This window comes from Triticum urartu, chromosome 5A, assembly GCF_056163025.1.
Source record: "Triticum urartu cultivar PI428250 chromosome 5A, HENAU_Tu73, whole genome shotgun sequence".
NCBI lineage: Eukaryota > Viridiplantae > Streptophyta > Magnoliopsida > Poales > Poaceae > Triticum > Triticum urartu.
Genome location: NC_141877.1, coordinates 470,176,565 through 470,197,580, shown reverse-complemented (window position 1 = coordinate 470,197,580; position 21,016 = coordinate 470,176,565). Strand labels below are relative to the sequence as shown.

General features: G+C 46.5%; 1 protein-coding gene and 1 pseudogene across 1 annotated transcript; both read right to left on the bottom strand.

The window, feature by feature from the left end:
* Positions 1-468: 468 nt before the first annotated feature.
* On the bottom strand, positions 469-4,577 carry LOC125546698 (putative disease resistance RPP13-like protein 1; annotated as a pseudogene).
* Positions 4,578-18,574: 13,997 nt separating this feature from the next.
* On the bottom strand, positions 18,575-20,359 carry LOC125509828 (uncharacterized). Its single transcript, XM_048674851.2, has 2 exons — positions 19,749-20,359; positions 18,575-19,621 (listed from the first exon to the last, which is right to left on the bottom strand). The coding sequence occupies exons 1-2, from the start codon at positions 20,164-20,166 to the stop codon at positions 19,404-19,406; spliced, it is 636 nt and encodes a 211-aa protein (XP_048530808.2). The 5' UTR covers positions 20,167-20,359; the 3' UTR covers positions 18,575-19,403.
* Positions 20,360-21,016: the final 657 nt, after the last annotated feature.

Here is a 21,016-nt window from a genome sequence, read left to right as displayed (position 1 = left end):
ACTGATCTCCCAGCATCTGTGGACCTAGCTTTTGCATCCGGTCAAGGACCTGAAAACAATCATCTCTTTTAATTCTAAACATGAGATGAATAATATATAAACAGCAGAAAGACATGATTTACCTCGTGAAGCTTTCGGTTTTTGATATGACAGAGAAACACTAGGCTTCTCCTACAGCATAAATCCCCAGTTCGATTTCCGAAATACAAACAAGTTGAGAGAATAAAAAATGAGATTATGAGTGTAAGACACGGTTATCGCGACCACACGAGAATGAGGTTCTGAAGTGAAACCAAACCTGTTGATATCACAAGAAAAATGTGTTAAGCTAAGTACTGCAACAAGTGAGCCAGGACAGGGATGGCCTGGACAATCCCTCCAATAGCATATAATTGTATGATCTGTTGTTTAGTCCAAAAAAAACTGGGCATATATGGTAGAAGTATACCTTACAAAGATATTGAGCGATCAGGCCACATAGCTCCCATCAATTTCGACCTCTAGCTTGCTTGTTGCAAGCAATCTGCATTGTTTTGATAACTCGACACTGCAGTCGTAGATCTCCAGCTTTTCCAGTGATGGTGGGAGGCCTTTGTTTGGAAGTCCTGCGATGAGATTGCAATCTATGATCTTCAACGTCTTGAGGGAAGGGTGGACGCACAGCCGTGCAGGAAGATCTATAAGTTCACACTCATTAAAATGGAGCTCTTGCAGGGACCTAAGGAGCAGAAGCGCTCTCTCTTGCTCATCTGTCAGTCTCATTTCATCCGACAAAGTAAGCGTTAGGATTCGGAGGCATGTGAGGCCCTTGCAGAATGACGTGTTAAGGGGAGACAAATCATCGACCTCGAGACTTTCCAGTGTAGGGAATAACTCATAGCTATGACTTGAAATTCCCTCAGTTGGCTCATTACTCACCAATGAGGTAAGGGAACCCAAGGCAGGGGAACCGAGTATTTTCAAATGCTTGAGGTTCATGAAGGATCGCAAGCCCTTTAGTGAGACGAGCGAACTGTAGTACTGAATTTCCAAACGTTCCAACGCCGTGCACAAATGCAGCTGTAGAGATTCCATGCTTGAGTTCACAAATAATACCAAAGACCTAAGGGTTCCAAGCGACTGTATACCCTCTATAGTGATGAGCAGATGGCAATTTTCAATTTCCAATTCTTCTAACGCCGTACAGGAATCCATCTGTAGATATTCCAAACTTCCTTCAATTACTTCTAATTTTCCGAGGCGTGTGAGATTCCGCACAAAGCAGGGTCGCAGTATTTTTTGGGGATAATCAATCCAAACAAGTTGATCAAGTGATTGTGGGAGGAGACATCTTCCCTTCTCTTGGGCATCTTTATCAAGGGAGGTAAATCCAACCAAATCTTCCCTATTCCCATCAAATATTAGATGAGGGCATTTACCAATGGTTATCCTTATGAGATTCAGCGGAATGTGCACGACTCCGTCAACATCTGAGTTTGGCCATGCATCATCTACATATCCTGATGACGAAGTCTCGGAACCTGAGATAAAGTTTGATTGAACCTTTCCTTCCTCTCCTATCTTTAGCTGTTTCAACTACGGGCATTCATATAAAGTCAATTCCTTCAGGGCTGGTGAATGTTGCAGCATCAGAGATAACAACTTCCCTGTTATTCCACAATCTCTAATACAAAGACTTTCAAGAGATGGGAGAGCAACCTCATTTGCAGTTATCATGTCTTCATGGGTCTGCTCTGGCACAACATCTGAAGAGAAAAGTTCTCTGCAATACTCTATTTTCAAACTCTTTAAAGAGATGAGCTGACTTAAACCTTTGAATGAAATAGATGTCATGCTTTTGCAAGACAATATCTGCATGTATTTTATATCCTTAAGATTACTGAATGCCAAAATTTTGTCATCGAGTGCCATCATCTCACTCGGAAGTCCATATCCATAAAGCTTTAATGTTTCCGTGGAAAGTCCCTCCATTGACATAATTGTTGAAACACTAGTGATTAATAGTTTAGAAAGTGTGGCTGAGGGCGGAAGAGGGGTCTGTACTTGCAAACGAGGATAACCAACCACAATGAGTTTCCTCAGGCTAGGCATCGGCGACTTAAGCTCAGTTTTGTAGTTATAACCTTTCTGAAACAGATCAAACACCTCAAGTGCAGAGCAACTCCAGATCTCCAGCACCCTTAAACTAGACTTCATATCCCCCACAGAAGTACATGAACATATCTGTAAATCTGGCATTCGATCTAAAACCAATTCATCCAATGGCGAAACTAATACTTCTCTTACTCTCTGCATGTTGCTCAGCTTCAACCTTTTAAGAAACCAAAGCATTTCCAGAGATGGAAGTATTATCCATTCTCCGCAATCCTCTAGATGAACTGTATGCAATGCATTAAAGAAAGCCACATCCAATACTTGAAGATGGAAGAACTGCTCAAAACACGAGGCAAAGCCTTCTGCTCAGTATGACCATAGTGAATTTTTAGATATCGAAGATGTGTAGGATTTGCCAAGCTACACAGAAAGGAATTAAAATCAAGAGATGTTGCAGACATTTGTAGCAGACGCAGATTATTTGCTTCTTCAAAGACATCTTGGAATGCTTTGAAGAAAAAAGAGTCATATTCTCCAATTAACACCAATGTTCTCAGTTTTCTCACTGATGCGACTATACTTTGCAATGAAAATTCAAACCTCTCATTACGAGGTATATTCCCAGTCTGACCATCCCTCTGATATACAAAATTGGTTATCATGGACAAATGGTGTATAGTTGGCAAAATTTCATTGCACTGCAAACCATCCAAAGCTGCACACTCTGTTCTTGAAACTAGCCTTGCAAAATCATGTATCAGGCCGCAAACAACATAGAAAGTTTGACATTCAAGTTCAACCTGCTCAAACAGGCCCACCAAGTCAGTAAGATAGTACCGTCCCATCTCCTCCAAACTCTTACTTGAATGATCACGCTTCACAAATCCATGTGAAATCCAAAGACGAACTAGCTCCTCAGCAAGAAATCCATAACCGTAGGGGAATATAGAACAATATGAGAAGCATTGCCCTACAGGGTAGGGCAATTCATCATAGGAAAGCTTCAAGGCAGACATAATACCACCAGTGTGTTGTAGGGATTTCTAATCTTCAGTCTTCAGAATGTTATTCCAATGATCCACAGTAAGATGATGTCTTAATAGTGCCCCAACAGTTTGTGTTGCTAATGGGTTTCCTTTCAAACTTTGTGCTATTTTTTGTCCTAAGTCACCTAGACTTGCTTGCTCTTTGTAATTCTCATCACCAAATGCACATGCTTTGAACATTGGCCAGAAATCAGCATTTTTCAAACCATCTAAGTTAATTGGTCTAGTTGTACCTCTCTTTTAGGCAACAAACGGTTTTCTTGTTGTCAGAATTATCATATTGCCAGTTGCACCATCAGAACTGAACGGAGCTAACAATTTGTTCCATCGGCCATCATCCATGCCTTCCCAGAGATCATCTAAAATAAGTAGAACCCTCTTTGATTTAATATGATCCTTCAAGACCTCCTGAAGCTTGGAAAAGCTGCATATGCCATCATGTGTTTCTTGGGAGACGTGATCTAACATCTCTCTTGTGAGTCTCATTTCATCAAATTTATTAGACGCCCAAATCCATATCTTGTGATCAAATTGGCTTTCCACAGCTGGATCATTGTATACAAACTGAGCAAGAGCTGTCTTCCCAACTCCTCCGATGCCTACAATAGGCAGAACAGTTAAGCCGACAGTTGCTTTGTGTTCTTTTATCAGTGATTTGATGGATCTCTTCTCTTCATCTCTCCCATACACTTTCCCTTGAACAAGACTTGATGTTCTTAGGCATGGATCTGAGATTGTACTCTGACAGGCATTTGAAATTGCACCACCGGACCCAAGTATGTTGAGAAGCCTTGTGATAGCCTCTCATCCATCTTGCAGCTGACAAGTAATGTCTTGTATCCTTTCGGAAAATTCGTCCTTGTTCCACCCGTTTGGGTTAGCTGCGGTGATGTGTGTTGACTCCTGACCGGTTCTCATCCTTTCTCTGCTGAACGAATTGCCAGTTGCAATAGGCATAGGAACTGTAGTAGCATCAGTGGTGCTGAAATAAGAAATAGATCATGGATCGGCAGTGACAACCTTAACACGCTCTTAAGCTGATGCACAAAAGAAGGGACTAATAAAATGTGTCGGTACAAGGCATTAAACAATTTAGGTACCTTGAAGAAGGGTCACTTGCTCCACGTTTCTCGTGACAACCTTTGCTTTTGAAATGATTGCGCAAAACTAATATCCCCTTATTGGTTTCGCACATAACCTCTGTTTGACAGCTCTTACATCTTGCTCTGGCTGTTAACGTGTATTGTACCTGTGTAACTGTATGTACTTGTATTCCTAGTATATAGGATCATAGATCTCGCCCAGGCCTGCGTGCCACATCCTTCGAGCTCTCCTGTAACTACTCTAGCGCTATATATGTTGTACAATGCGTGATGATTGAATGACAGACACAATTGATCGTCCTACTTGGTATCAGACTCCAGGTGCCTTCTCCATGGCTGAGAACTCCACCTCCTCCGCCACCTCTCCGGCCACTAGCTCAGCCACCTCGCCGGCAGCTCTCTCCAGCTCTTCCACCAGCGCCGGCACCACCGCCGGCACATCCCCTCCTCTCATCTTTGGCACCATCCCCTCCACCCACAGCGGATCCTCCCCCTCGCTCGGATCACAGTTTGCCCCTCTCTTTTCCCCCTCCACGGCGCCGCCGCCCTCCTTTGCCGCCGCCCCGTCCAACCATCCCATCTTCCGCGACAGCATCCAGAACCATATCAAATTTCTCCTTAACCCAGACGAGCACAACTACCACAAATGGAAGTCCTTCTTCCTCCTTGTTCTCATCCGCTATGGCGTCGCTCAGATCATCGAGCAGCCCATCCCGGCCAATGCCACCGTTTTCCAGCGCGAGCTCGACGCCCATCTTGTGATCTGGATATACTCCACTCTCGCCAATAACCTCGTCGACCACGTCGTCGGCGCTACCACCACCTACGATCTCTGGCACCGCATCCGCGATTATTTCCTGGTGAATCGTGTGGCGCGGTATATGATGCTGAACCGCCAATACCGCAACCTCAAACAGGGGGATCTCTCCGTCGCCGAGTACGGTCGTCGCATGAAGCTCCTCACCGCCGGGCTGGCCGACATCGAGCATGCCGTCACTGAAGTGAATCTCACCACTCAGTTTCTTCACGGCATTGACAAACGCCTCGACACCATCCGCGTCGTGCTCGGAGACACGGTTCCTCTACCACCGTTCGAGACAGTCTTCTCTTGCCTGAAGCTCGCCGAGGAGAACCTCGCCCAGCGCGTGGCCGACGAGCCGGCCACCATCCTCGCCGTCACTGGGGGCGGCGGCCCCTCCGGGTCAGGCGGCCCCGCTCCTCGCTCCGGTGACCGTGCCGATCGCGCCACTGATCGGGGTCCCAGCTCCCCGGCTGGCCGTGCCTCCGGCACCCGTGATGGTGGTGACCGCGGTGGCTGTGGTCGTGGTCGTGGCCGCGGCCGTGGCCGCGGCGATCCAGGTGGTCACGGCGCTCCTGCACCCATGGCGTACAACCCCTACATGGGGTTCTTTGCGCCCTACGGGATGGCCATCCCGAACCCATGCCCTGGCTGGGTCCCTCCGAACGCCGCCGGCGTGCTCGGCCCGCGGCCCGGGTTGCATGCCCAGGCCTACCCGATGCAGATCTCCAGCTACCCACCCACGACGCCAACCCAGCCACCTTCCTAGGATCACCTGGCCATGCTCCAGGCCGCGTACAACGCACACGGCGTTCCCCACAGTGCCTCCGCTCCACACGAGTGGTACCTCGACAGCGGCGCCTCCTCCCACGTCACCGGCAACCCTGGTAATCTCAACCTCTCGAATCCTTCTTTATAGTCTCGTTTCACTAGCATTGTTGTTGGCAATGGTACTCATCTTCCCATTCAAGCCACCGGCTCCGTTACCCTTCCCCCTCACAATTTTCATCTTCGGGACGTTCTCTTTTCTCCTCACGTCGTAACTAGTCTTATTTCAGTTCGCCAATTCACCAAAGATAACTTGTGCTCTATTGAATTTTCCCCCTATGGCTTTGTTGTGAAGGATCTTCGAACTAGGAGGGTCATCATGATCTCCGCTAGCTCCGGTGATCTCTACCCATTCTCCGGCAATAACAAGCCATGGCGCGCTGCTCTCTCCACCACCACCTCCACCACCGACGTTTGGCACCGGCTCCTCGGCCACCCAAGCCCTCAAGTCACCTCCTCTTTAGCAGCCCATGATTTTCTTCCATCATGTAATAAGCTTGCGCATATCCCATGTAGTGCTTGCCAATTAGGTAGACAGCCGCACCTTTCCTTTTCTTCATCCCTTAGTCGCACCTATGCACCCTTTGAGTTAGTTCACTGTGATTTATGGACAAGCCCGGTTGTAAGCTTTTCTGGTTATAAATATTACTTAATTGTTCTTGATGATTATACTCACTTCTCCTGGTCCTTTCCACTTCGCCACAAGTCGGATACCTCACTCACTCTACAACGTTTATTTTCATTTGTTCGCACTCAATACAACGTGATCATCAAGGCATTACAATGCGACAACGGCGGTGAGTTCATCAACTCCACTCTCCGTGCTTTCTTCTCCGCGAATGGCATTGCCTACCGCTTCTCTTGTCCTCATACATCACCCAAAATGGCAAGGCAGAACGCCTTCTTCGCACCACTAACGACATCATACGTACCCTTCTTGTCCAAGCCAACCTTACACCTCCTTTTTGGGCTGAAGCACTTCACACGGCCACTTATCTCTGAAAATGCAACTATCCCTAGGTGGTTTTGGTAATTCATAACAACATATAGCTCATTGAGCTAATGCTATTCCAAGATGATTATTTCAGGAAAGCTCAATGATTGGCATGGCATGGATGTGAAAGTGGAACCCTCAAAATGCTAAGGACAAAGGATTGGCTCAAGCTCAAAAGCTCAAGACTCTTCATTTTATATTTTAGTGATCCAAGATCACATTGAGTCTTTAGGAAAAGCCAATACTATCAAGGAGGGATGAGGTGTTGCTTAATGAGCCTCTTGCTTCATGTGCTTAGTGATATGCTCCAAAACCCTCAACTACTTTCCCATATCCACATATGACCTAAACCCTAAGACAAACTCGGTCCTACCGATTCTTTCTATCCGGCGCCACCGAGTTTCACTTGTCATAAGCCACTGCCAAACCCTAGCAATTCGGTTCTACCGATAGGGATCTCGGTCTCACCGAGATGGGATTGCAAACTCTCTGTTTCCCTTTCATAACTTTTCGGTCTCACCGAAAGAGCGGATCGGTCCCACCGAGATTGCAATGTAAATTCAGTGTTTCCTTTTTGTAACTTTTCGGTCTCACCGAAAGAGCAAATCGGTCCCACCGAGTTTGCCTGACCAACTCTCTGGTTAGCCTATTACCAAAATCGGTCCCACCGAGTTTGTGTAATCGGTCTCACCGAGATTACGTTATGCCCAAACCCTAACCATATCGGTCCTACCGAGTTGCATGTCAGTCCCACCAAAAATCTCTAACGGTCACTAGGTTTACCTTTTCGGTCCGACCGAGTTTGTTGATTCGGTCCCACCGAGATTGGAAAACTGTGTGTAACGGTTGGATTTTGTGTGGAGGCTATATATACCCCTCCACCTCCTCTTCATTCGTGGAGAGAGCCATCAGAACACATACACAATTCCAACTCATATGTTCTGAGAGAGAACCACCTACTCATGTGTTGAGACCAAGATATTCCATTCCTGCCATATGAATCTTGATGTCTAGCCTTCCCCAAGTTGCTTTCCACTCAAATCTTCTTTCCACAAGATCCAAATCCTATGAGAGAGAGTTGAGTGTTGGGGAGACTATCATTTGAAGCACAAGAGCAAGGAGTTCATTACCTACACACCATTTGTTACTTCTTGGAGAGTGGTGTCTCCTAGATTGGCTAGGTGTCACTTGGGAGCCTCCGACAAGATTGTGGAGTTGAACCAAGGAGTTTGTAAGGGCAAGGAGATCGCCTACTTCATGAAGATCTACCGATAGTGAGGCAAGTACTTTGTGGGCGATGGCCATGGTGGGATAGACAAGGTTGCTTCTTCGTGGACCCTTTGTGGGTGGTTGCTTCTTCGTGGACCCTTCGTGGACTCGCGCAACCGTTACCCTTCGTGGGTGGAGCCCTCCGTGGACTCGCGCAACCGTTACCCTTTGTGGGTTGAAGTCTCCATCAACGTGGATGTAGGATAGCACCACCTATCCGAACCACGGGAAAAACATACGTGTCTCCAATTGCGTTTGAATTCTCCAAACCCTTCCCTTTACATTCTTGCAAGTTGCATGCTTTACTTTCCGCTGCCAATATACTCTTTGCATGCTTTCTTGAATTGTGTGATGATTGCTTGACTTGTCCTACAATAGCTAAAATCTGCCTAGAACTAAAATTGCGAAAAGGTTAAGTTTTTATTTGGTCAAGTAGTCTAATCACCCCCCTTCTAGACATACTTTCGATCCTACAAGTGGTATCAGAGCTTTGGTCTCCATTTGCTTTGATCTCCATAGCTTTTGGTGGTCATAGCCTTGGTTTCACAACCTAGGAGAGTATGGCGTCTAGCGAGGGAAATTATCACCGTAGAGGTCCTTACTTTGATGGTACTAATTTTGCTAGTTGGAAGCATAAAATGAAAATGCATATCCTTGGACATAACCCCGCCGTTTGGGCTATTGTGTGTGTTGGTTTGCAAGGTGACTTCTTTGATGGGAAAGAACCAAACCGTGAAGCTACCGCGGATGAGTTGAAGATGTTGCAATACAATGCTCAAGCTTGTGATATTCTCTTCAACGGATTGTGCCCCGAAGAATTCAACAAAATCAGCCGTCTTGAGAATGCAAAGGAAATTTAGGACACTTTGATTGATATGCACGAAGGTACCAACTCCGTCAAGGAATCCAAGTTGGATGTGCTTCAAAGTCAACTTGACAAGTTCAAAATGAAGGATGGTGAAGGTGTCGCTGAAATGTACCCTAGGCTTGCTCTCATCACAAATGAGATTGCTGGCTTAGGAAGTGAAGAGATGACCGATAGATTCATCATCAAGAAGATTCTAAGAGCCTTGGATGGAAAATATGATACCGTGTGCACATTGATCCAAATGATGCCCAATTACAAAGATCTCAAGCCAACGGAGGTGATTGGAAGAATTGTTGCTCATGAAATGTCACTTAAGGATAAAGAGGAACTTCACAACAAATCAAGTGGTGCCTACAAAGCCTCATGTGAAGCCCCTACATCATCAAGTGAGAAACAAAACTTCAATGAAGAATTGAGCTTAATGGTGAAGAACTTCAACAAGTTCTAAAAGAGTAGAAGCAAAGATAGAAGCTTCAAGTCAAGGTCCTACAATGACAAAAGATCTTCTAGTCGAGAGCGAAACTGCTACAGTTGTGGAAGACCCGGACACTATTCCAATGAGTGTACGGCTCCCTACAAGAGAAGAGAAGATTCTCCAAAAAGAAGAAGCAAAGAATCACCACCAAGAGAGAGAAGGAGTAGAGATAATCGTTATGAACGAAGATACTCACGGAGAAGCAAGGATTCGGAAAGGAAGGAAAATCATCAAGGAGCTACACAAAACGAAGACATCAAGCTCATGTTGGTGAATGGGTATCCGGCTCCGACTCCGACAGCCACTCCGAGAGAAGTTATCACTTCGACTCCGAAGATACTCAAGATGAAGGTGTTGACGGTCTAGCACTTGTGTCAACCAACTCCTACGACATATTTGACTCACCAAATGAAGGAATTGGAAGATGCTTCATGACCAAAGGTCCTAAGGTAACACACCCCGAGTATGTTGATTTCAATAGTGATGAAGATGACTTGTTAGGCGATGATTTTCTTGTTGACAACTCTAGTGATGAATACTATGATGAAACGTCAATTAATCATGCTAATCAAGATAAAACGAATGACAATGATAAGGAGAAGATTGAGGCTCTAACCAAAGAACTAAACACTCTTAAGTTAGCTCATGAAACTATCTTCGAAGATCATCGAGAACTTTTAAGAGCTCATGAGAAATTACGCTTTGAAAAGCTCAATCTTGAGCAAGAGCATGAGTTCTTAAAAGCAATCAATGATGATCTCCGCAAGAAAAGTTCTTCTTACATTGCCAAGCGTTTACTCTTATCCACTTACATGCCTCAAGTCAAGTCTAGTAACAAGAACAAGAAAGATTCTTCCTCTAGCAGTAACAATGATCATGCTAAATCCAATATTGTTGCTTCTAGTAGTTCTCTTGATTCCACTAATGATTCTCTTAGCCAAGTTACACTTGAGCAAGAAAATAGCTTATTGAAGGGAATTATAGAGAAAGGAGTGTACAAAAGCCTTGCCGGGAGTAAGCAATTCGAGGAAATTGTGCGCAAGCAAGGAATGCACCGGAAGAATCAAGGTGTTGATTTTGAACGAAAGTTCAATGCCAATGGAGTTGAGTGGGAAGAAGATCAATACCCCAAGACAAAGTTTGTTCCTCAACAAGAGAAGTATAATACTTCTTTCAAGGGGACACAAGCTCAAGATGATCTTCCACCACAAGACTACAAGCAAAAAGGCAAGGACAAGCTTCAAGAGGAAATTGATGCATTTGAAGAAGCTCCTAAGACCTTAGTCAAGTGGATTCCCAAGACTACTTCAAGTTCCACTTCATCAAGTACGACTACAACTCCAAGGATTCCCATCAAGATGGTGTGGATCCAAAAGAAGAAGAACTAGAGAGTTCTTGAGGGTGACTCCGCCAACATACTTCACTCTTATCATTTTGGCAAGAACAAGTGCAATCAACTTCCACATCTTACACTAGTTCAAGGAGTCACAAACCCTCTTGTTGGTAAGACAAGGGACAAGGTAACCTAAAAGTTTTCATGGACATCATCTTGTGTGTGCATCACTCTATGTCTATGGATATCCTTGTTTGTTCCTTGTGGGACTAACCCATGTAGGTATTGAAAGTGCAATTCACTCAAATGGATAGCTCCAAGTGATCTACATCAACATTGAGCATCCACATCTTCAACATCTACATGAATTCATCATCGACAAAACCCGAGGTTAGTTCATCCCTCTAAGGGGGGATATCACATCTAGGGGGAGCTTTACTCTAAGACTTGAGCTAAAGCAACTCTAAAGATGTGAACACAACAATGCTTTATGTAAAAGTGGTAACCCCACTTGAGCTTAAACGATGAGTATGACCTATGATCAAGTGTTCTCACTTGACTCCTAAGTCAATATACTCATATATAGATGACCTTGTCATCGCAAATTGCTTGGTAGATGCTAGAATTGGTTGTGCATGCCTTGTCACATATTTCATTTGCCATCTTATTGTGTGAGCATGCTGGTTGCATATTTTACTCATTCGAGGACATCCACTTGTTGCTTTGATTGTTCGGTTTTATTTCCTTTTGCCAAGTGGATGGACAAGAATGCCTAAGAACCTCCTCTAGCTATCTATGTTTTTCTCGTCTCAAACTCTATTCATGCTACATCACAAAATTTGATCAAGTCAGATTCGAACCACTCTGTGTGAGGAGCGCTCGGAGTCCCCGATTCGTCATAGACTTAAACTTCCAAAACCTCTTTATGATTCTCGGTCTGACCGATACCCCACTTTCGGTCCTACCAAGATCATTAAGTTGATCTAGGTTTTCGATCTTGGTGCAAACGATTTGAACCTTTCAGTCACACCGAGTTTCAGTAACTGCTTGCAGTTATGAATCTCGGTGCCACCGAGTTGTTCCACTCGGTCACACCGACAGGGTCGGGCTATATATAGTCACAGGTAAAAATTTGGAAATTTCTCCGAACCCCTTCGCCCGCGCGATAGCCTGCTCTGCCAACTTGGTCTCCGGATCGTCTCCTCGCCGCCAGCCGCCTCCATTCGCTGGTCTCCATCGCCGTCAACGGAATTCTACCCCGCCGTTGCCGCCGTAGCGAGTCTCCGCCGAACTAGGGTATGGACTCGATCTTTGTGCTATTCTCCAATCCGATTCTTAGCACATTGTGATCATCATGATTCTTGCCACGATTGAAACACTCCTATCCAGTCAATGCGCTCGTAGATTAGGTTTGATTCGAAAATTTTAGGGTTAGGTTTCCGCCGAAACCATCACGGACCCACCGAGTTGAAAAACTCGGTCCCACCGATTTGGCTTATGCCATTGCACAAGTGAGACTCGGTCTGACCAAGAATTACTTATCGGTGTGACCGATTTTGGAACTCTGTGAAACCCTAGCAGTCTCGGTGCCACCGAACTGTGACTCGGTCCAACCGAGTTCACTAGTTTAGGTGCCAAAACTGCTTCGGTATCACCGAGTTTAAAAATCGGTAGATCCGAGATGATTTCTGTGGGAAACTAAAACTAAGTTTTTGGGTCATTCTTTTGCAAAAATCTCTGCATTTTGTGATGCTCATCTATTCTACCTCATCTATAAACTATTCACAGGGTCAGCAGTCAGCTTGTTCATCATGTCAGACCAGAGTGATAGCCAGAATGTGTCAAAACAGCAAGTGCAGATGAGTGAGGGCACTAGTCCCTCAAGTTCTTTAGATGATGGCAGCAGAAGTACTCCTAGCAATTTGCCAAAAGCTGCCACCAGACAGAGGAAGAAGAGAACTTCAGATTCTGAGGATGAAGATTATGTGGCAGAAGAGGAAGCCACATCAAAGAGAGTTGAGCCAGCTCAAGGCATAAAGCCAGGTATGAAAATCAAAAGGCCAGCAGGCAGGCAGCCTATGTCAAAGGCCAGAGCTTCAACTGAGAAACCCACTCCCATAGAGCCAGTTGCTACTAAAGGCAAGAAAAGGAAGGAAAGGGTGAAGAAGACCGTAGCCAGAGTGCTTGGAAAGGCTTCCATCATGGAAGAGGAAGAGGAAGAAGAGGTTGCTGCACCAGCACCTAAGGCACCTAAGCTTATGGGTGATGCTATCAGGACAGGGGCTGCCACATCTAAGCCCAAAGAAGCACCCAAAGCTGCCTCCAAGCCCAAGTCTGCACCAAAGAGGAATACAAGAAGCATACCTGCAACTGAAAAGAACAAGGCCCCAGTGCCTGACATTGCTGAAGAAGAAGAAGGTCAAGTGCTCAGAAAACTCAAGCCCAAGATCCCAGACCACAACGATGCTCATCCTGTGGCTGAGGACATGAAGCTCAGGAGAGACTCAGGGCTCCGGAAGTGGAGAGAAGCAGACCCGTATGCTTCAAGGAGGAGGACTGCTGTTGACTACAGATTTCACACCAAGGAGCAGCAAGATTTTTATGAGACAGTGCTGCTAGACAAGAAGCCAATTGTTTGTGATATGAGATGGGTTGATTGGGAGTACATGAAGGAAAATGAGGAACACTACCCTGGAGTGTATGACAGATTTAGTGCTTGTGGAGTTGCAGACTTTGTTGGGCAGAAGCTCACAAAGTGGAACGAGGAGCTTATCATGCAATTTTACTCCACAGCACATTTTTATCCAGATGGTAGGATAACTTGGATGTCTGAAGGTACGAGGTACCAATCTACAGTTGCTGAGTGGGCACAGCTCATTAATGCCCCAGAGGAGCAAGCAGATGACTTGGATATCTATGCCAAGAAGAAGATGGACCACAACTCTATGTCCAACATGTACAAGGAGATTCCAAATGAAGCACTTGATACTTTCAAGTTTGGCTCAGTGCATTATCTTCTGTCAGGGCTGCCAACTATTAATTGGATTTTGAGGCACACTCTCTTGCCCAAGTCAGGTGATCACAAGATGATCAGAGGCCATGCGATCAACTTGCTACATGTATTTGATGTGCCTCAGAAATTCGAAGTCATGAGCCTCATGGTAGAGACCATCAAAAGGACTGCAGCAGATCAGAAGAGGAGCTGTGGATATGCCCCTCAAATTCAGGAGCTCATTAACTCCAAGATGGGCATGGGCATATACTTATTGGACAAGGAACACCTGGCCATCCGTCCAGATTTTGAGGACAATCAAGTTGTCATGACTGAGAATGAACCATCATCTGCACAAGCACAAGCAAAGAAGGAGAAGGCGAGGAAGGAGAAAGCTGCCAAGATGCCAACTCAAGAGGAGGCATCTGAGTATTTCTTGAAAACCAAACAAGAGCAGCTTGGTTACCTAATTGCATCCACCCTGCGGATTGAGAAAGGACTAGCCACCCTAACTCAGAACCAGGCAAGCCTAGAGAGAATCATGGAACAAAAGTTCTATGACTTGGATGTCAAGGTGACAGAGATTCAGACTGCAGTGGAGCAGCTCCAGGATGACATGCAGGAGAGGAGAGGCAGGACTACAACTGATGCCTTTGCCAGAGTGCCACGAGCTCAGAGATCACATGCAGTGCCAGTTGCTGACACCAGAGCCACCACTTCTGCACCAGCTACAGCCTCAGTTCCACCAGCTCCAGCATCTACTTCAGCGTCTACTTCAGCGTCTACGGAAGCCTTCGTCCTTGGAGTGATCCGGACTACACCACCACCTGAAGATCAAGCCTGAGCGTCGATCTAGTACTATGCATTTTCTAGGAACTTTTTGGTAACTTGTTGCCAAAGCGGGAGAAAAATGTACAGATCATAGGCTTCGAGAGAGAGAGAGAGTGTTGCTTTTATTCTCTCTTGCTTTATTTGGTGGTTTTTCGAACTTTGTTTGCTTTTGAGTGCTTGAGATACTATGTCATTGCTCGTGAGACATTGATGATCATGTGTTTGATCATAAGCTACACTTAATGTTTGCTTAACGCTATTATCTTATCTATCTTATGTGATCATTCACTTTTCTTGGTGATGAGTGCGTGTATTTCATTCTTATCATTTTAAGCGCTCCACCAAGATGTATGTGACATGGAAGAGTAACCCATGACTCTCTTGTGCATTTGCAGTCCAAAGCAAATTTTTAAATATGCACAAATTTAGGGGGAGCTCTTACTTATCACATACTTCTCAAAGCGACGATATATTTCATGCTTATTATCATTTGTCGAAGCTTTGATCTATATGTTGTCATCAATTACCAAAAAGGGGGAGATTGAAAGTGCAACTATCCCTAGGTGGTTTTGGTAATTCATAACAACATATAGCTCATTGAGCTAATGCTATTCCAAGATGATTATTTCAGGAAAGCTCAATGATTGGCATGGCATGATGTGAAAGTGGAACCCTCAAAATGCTAAGGACAAAGGATTGGCTCAAGCTCAAAAGCTCAAGACTCTTCATTTTATATTTTAGTGATCCAAGATCACATTGAGTCTTTAGGAAAAGCCAATACTATCAAGGAGGGATGAGGTGTTGCTTAATGAGCCTCTTGCTTCATGTGCTTAGTGATATGCTCCAAAACCCTCAACTACTTTCCCATATCCACATATGACCTAAACCCTAAGCCAAACTCGGTCCTACCGATTCTTTCTATCCGGCGCCACCGAGTTTCACTTGTCATAAGCCACTGCCAAACCCTAGCAATTCGGTTCTACCGATAGGGATCTCGGTCTCACCGAGATGGGATTGCAAACTCTCTGTTTCCCTTTCGTAACTTTTCGGTCTCACCGAAAGAGCGGATCGGTCCCACCGAGATTGCAATGTAAATTCAGTGTTTCCTTTTTGTAACTTTTCGGTCTCACCGAAAGAGCAAATCGGTCCCACCGAGTTTGCCTGACCAACTCTCTGGTTAGCCTATTACCAAAATCGGTCCCACCGAGTTTGTGTAATCGGTCTCACCGAGATTACGTTATGCCCAAACCCTAACCATATCGGTCCTACCGAGTTGCATGTCAGTCCCACCGAAAATCTCTAACGGTCACTAGGTTTACCTTTTCGGTCCGACCGAGTTTGTTGATTCGGTCCCACCGAGATTGGAAAACTGTGTGTAACGGTTGGATTTTGTGTGGAGGCTATATATACCCCTCCACCTCCTCTTCATTCATGGAGAGAGCCATCAGAACACATACACAATTCCAACTCATATGTTCTGAGAGAGAACCACCTACTCATGTGTTGAGACCAAGATATTCCATTCCTACCATATGAATCTTGATCTCTAGCCTTCCCCAAGTTGCTTTCCACTCAAATCTTCTTTCCACAAGATCCAAATCCTATGAGAGAGAGTTGAGTGTTGGGGAGACTATCATTTGAAGCACAAGAGCAAGGAGTTCATTACCTACACACCATTTGTTACTTCTTGGAGAGTGGTGTCTCCTAGATTGGCTAGGTGTCACTTAGGAGCCTCCGACAAGATTGTGGAGTTGAACCAAGGAGTTTGTAAGGGCAAGGAGATCGCCTACTTCGTGAAGATCTACCGCTAGTGAGGCAAGTCCTTTGTGGGCGATGGCCATGGTGGGATAGACAAGGTTGCTTCTTCGTGGACCCTTTGTGGGTGGTTGCTTCTTCGTGGACCCTTCGTGGGTGGAGCCCTTCGTGGACTCGCGCAACCGTTACCCTTCGTGGGTGGAGCCCTCCGTGGACTCGCGCAACTGTTACCCTTTGTGGGTTGAAGTCTCCATCAACGTGGATGTAGGATAGCACCACCTATCCGAACCACGGGAAAAACATCCGTGTCTCCAATTGCGTTTGAATTCTCCAAACCCTTCCCTTTACATTCTTGCAAGTTGCATGCTTTACTTTCCGCTGCCAATATACTCTTTGCATGCTTGCTTGAATTGTTTGATGATTGCTTTACTTGTCCTACAATAGTTAAAATCTGCCTAGAACTAAAATTGGGAAAAGGTTCAGTTTTTATTTGGTCAAGTAGTCTAATCACCCCCCTTCTAGACATACTTTCGATCCTACAATCTCCTTAACAGACGACCCTCCCGTGCCATCTACGATTACACTCCTTACTACATGCTCCACGGCATTCATCCCACATACGATCACTTGCGCGTCTTTGGGTGTCTATGCTACCCCAATCTCTACGCCACCGCTCCCCATACGCTCCCCCCCCCCCCGCTCCACTCGATGCATTTTCCTAGGATATCCCCTTGAGCATAAGGGTTATAGGTGTTATGATCTTAACCAGCACCGCGTGATCATTTCTCGTGATGTTATTTTCGACGAGAACGTTTTCCCGTACGTACCTTCCCCACCATCCCCCACATCGAGCCTCTCCACAGAAAATCCCATGCAATACACTCTGCGATCTGTGCCAGATTCACCTCCCTGCCCGCCTGATTCCTCGTACCGGGACCCGCCCGATCCGCCCGATGGGACAATCCCATGCACGCCACTCCCGTCGTGCCAGATCACCCCTCCCCCACGAGCGGCCCCACCTCTGCCACCCAATGGTCCCCCGCACCCACCTCCCCACTACCGACGCCCCCACGCGCGTCCTCGGCCCTCGCGCCCACCCGGTCGCCCGCGCCCCACGCCTCGGATCGTGCGCCAGATTCCCCTGCGCCCGGATCCGCCTCGGATCCATCGCCTGCCAGTCCTGCTCCTGGCCCCACGCAATCCACCTCTCCTTCCACGCCCTCCACTCCCGTGCAGCCACGTCTCCCAGCTCATGCAAAACCAGTAAAACCCACACACAACGCACATAAAATGCACACCAGGTCCAAATCGGGTTTCTGCCAACCCAAACGTCTCTTTCTCGCCCATACACCCACCACCACTATATCTCCCATTCCCCCCGCGTACCGTTTTGCGCTCAAATATGCCAATTGGCAACGTGCAATGCTAGCTGAATACGATGCTTTAATTGAGAATTCTACTTGGTCGTTGGTTCCTAAACCTGCAGGTGTTAACGTGGTGACTGGCAAGTGGATTTTTCGCCACAAGTTCAACACCGATGGCACTTTGGCTCGGTACAAGGCACGTTGGGTGGTTCGAGGGTTCACTCAGAAGGAGGGTGTCGACTACGACGAGACATTTAGTCCGGTTTTCAAGCCGGCTACCATTCGCGTTGTGCTCAACATCGCCACCTCCAGCTCTTGGCCCATTCACCAGCTCAACGTCAAGAATGCTTTCCTCCACGGCGACCTCAAGGAGACGGTGTACTGTGCTCAACCAGCTGGGTTCGTGGATTCCTCTCGGCCGGACCACGTGTGCCTCCTTCGTAAGTCCCTCTATGGCTTGAAGCAGGCACCACGCACTTGGTTCCATCGCTTCCGCTCCTTCCTGTTGTCCCTTGGTTTCCATGCGTCCAAGAGCGACACCTCTCTCTTTATCTTGCAACGTGATGACTCCATCGCATACCTACTTGTGTACGTTGATGACATCATACTCACCGCAAGCACTCCCCGTGCTCTCCATCACGTCATTTCCTCTCTCAAACGTGAGTTTTCCATGACTGACCTTGGAGAGCTTCATCACTTCCTTGGCATCAACGTCACACCCAACACACATGGCTTGTTTCTCTGCCAACAGCAGTATGCCCTTGAAGTTCTCGAACGTGCCAAGATGCTCAATTGCAAGCCCGTATCCACTCCCATTGATACACAATCAAAACTCTCCGCTCATGATGGCTGCCTCCTCGACAATCCCACTCTATACCGTAGCTTAGCCGGTGCCCTACAATACCTCACTCTTACTCGCCTGGACCTCTCCTATGCGGTTCAACAAGTGTGCTTATTCATGCATGCACCTCGTGATTCTCACATGCAACTTGTCAAACACATTCTACAGTATCTTCGTGGCACCACCCACTTTGGCTTGCAGCTGTACAAGTCCTCTCCTCTCGATCTTGTGGCCTACACCGATGCCGATTGGGCCGGGTGCCCGGACACACGCAAGTCCACGTCGGGCTTCTGTGTTTTTCTCGGCCACAACTTGCTGTCTTGGTCATCCAAATGGCAAGCCACTGTCTCTCGTTCGAGCGCTGAGGCCGAGTATCGTGGCGTCGCAAACTGTGTTGCTGAGGCATGTTGGTTGCGCCAACTCTTGCATGAGCTTCGTCGCCCACCGACCCGTGCCACCATTGTCTATTGTGACAACGTCTCGGCCACCTACATTGCATCCAATCCTGTCCAACACCAGCGCACGAAACACATCGAGATTGATCTACATTTTGTGCGTGACCGAGTGGCCCTCGGCGACATTCGTGTTCTCCACGTACCATCCAGCTCGCAGTTCGCAGATCTCTTCATTAAGGGGCTTCCATCACAGGTCTTCCACGAATTCAGAACCAGCCTCAACATCCTTCCCCATGGAGTTCCGGCTGAGGGGGGGGGGGGGGGTGTATGTACTTGTATTCCTAGTATATAGGATCATAGATCTCGCCCAGGCCTGCGTGCCACATCCTTCGGGCTCTCCTGTAACTACTCTAGCGCTATATATGTTGTACAATGCGTGATGATTGAATGACAGACACAATTGATCGTCCTACTCTGGCACGCCCTCCGTTTTGTTCAAACTCTGTGATTTCGAAGTGATTCCATTCCTTGGATTGTAACCTGCTATTACCGCTGCTCTGTACATCGTCATCATTTTCTCTAGATCTCTCAACTTGCTGCGCTCCAGCATGTCCATCCGTTTGGAGCAGTGTCTCTAAGGCAGAAGAGAAAGTGAAGCAGACATTTAGCATAGTCGTCGTGCTCCAGGGAAAATAAATTGGAACTGCCAATTAGTAACAACTAAGCAGATACTTGGATCTAAACCGCAGTAGTAAAATTACCTGGCTCGAGCTCCTGCTTGAGCCTGTAGCCGTCGAGCTCGTCGACCACATCGTCGGCGTCGTAGAGCAGCTCCTTGAGACGAGCGAGAGATCGGGTCAGCGGCTTGTTTCCGGCCGCCCTCCCCTGCACAGCAGAAACCACCATCTCCACTGCCTCGACCTCGGCCTTGAGCTTCATGGTTTCGTTGCCAAGGCCAGCTTGGTGGATCCACCAGTCCAGCTTGCCGCCGGCTGGAAGATTTGCAAGGATGGTGTCGGCAAGCCACCCAATCGCAGGCTCCAGGGTGGGGTCTTCCACCGTCTCCATTGGCAGATCCGGCAGAGCAGTAGCAGCAAATGGAGACGATAGCAGTGGGAAGCAACGCGCAAGGAGGACACTATCTGGAAGGTTGGTGGCTGTGACTGCTTCGACCAGCATTATGGGGCTGCGTTTTCTCTCCGGCTCCGTACGTTCGCATGCTCTGCATAACAATTGTTAATCCTATCATCTTGTCAGTGCGTATCGAGTCATGGCTTCTGTAAAGCATGGCGGCATGGCTGTAAAGCCTAAGCACAATGCCAAACTAATGATGACTCCACTGTTAGAGCATCTGTAACAGATCCCGTATACCAGACCCCGCAAAAATCAGCTTAAACGATACGGTAAAACAAAGCGTTATTTCTAATACATTGATTATTTTGATCCTTTTTTAAATAAGTGTTGAACACTTTTTAATACATTTAATATATTTTTAATCCGTGGTGAATATTTTCCAAGTACACATTCATCTTTTTGTATTCCTAATTTCTTTTATTTACAAAAGGCAGATAACAATAAAAAGCAAAGAAGAATTCATAAACCCAAAATAACCCCTTCATAGGCTTAGGTTGGCACATTACTGGTTCAGCCGTTCGCACACCGCTTCGAGCGCAACCTGTCTATTTGAGGCACATAGGCGTCAACTGCAAGCGAGCAAAGCTCCTCGCGAAAAGCACTATTTGGCACATGTTGGCTGTAGATAGGGTGGCTGGGGAAAGTCATTTTGCGCGATTCCGTCTCGTGCCGATACATCTGAGAGCATTCATTTCTGCTAAGATTCATGCAGATGCATGGCCCATCTAGATGTATTGTGTTAGTATATATTTTGTATTTTTTTTCTAGTCAAATCAATGTCAGCTTTATGGGTCCAAGGTCACTTTTTGTCACACAAGGTACGCATGCAACTCTCTTCTTTCTCTCTACTCACAGAACAAATCCATAGACTTTATTTCATTGTATACAATCTAAA

Coding starts and splice junctions, on each gene's coding strand:
- LOC125509828 (XM_048674851.2), bottom strand. CDS start 20,166: ATGCTGGTCGAAGCAGTCACAGCCACCAACCTTCCAGATAGTGTCCTC. Junction 19,622..19,748: donor CAAGCAGGAGCTCGAGCCAG/GTAATTTTACTA, acceptor CTTCTGCCTTAG/AGACACTGCTCCAAACGGAT.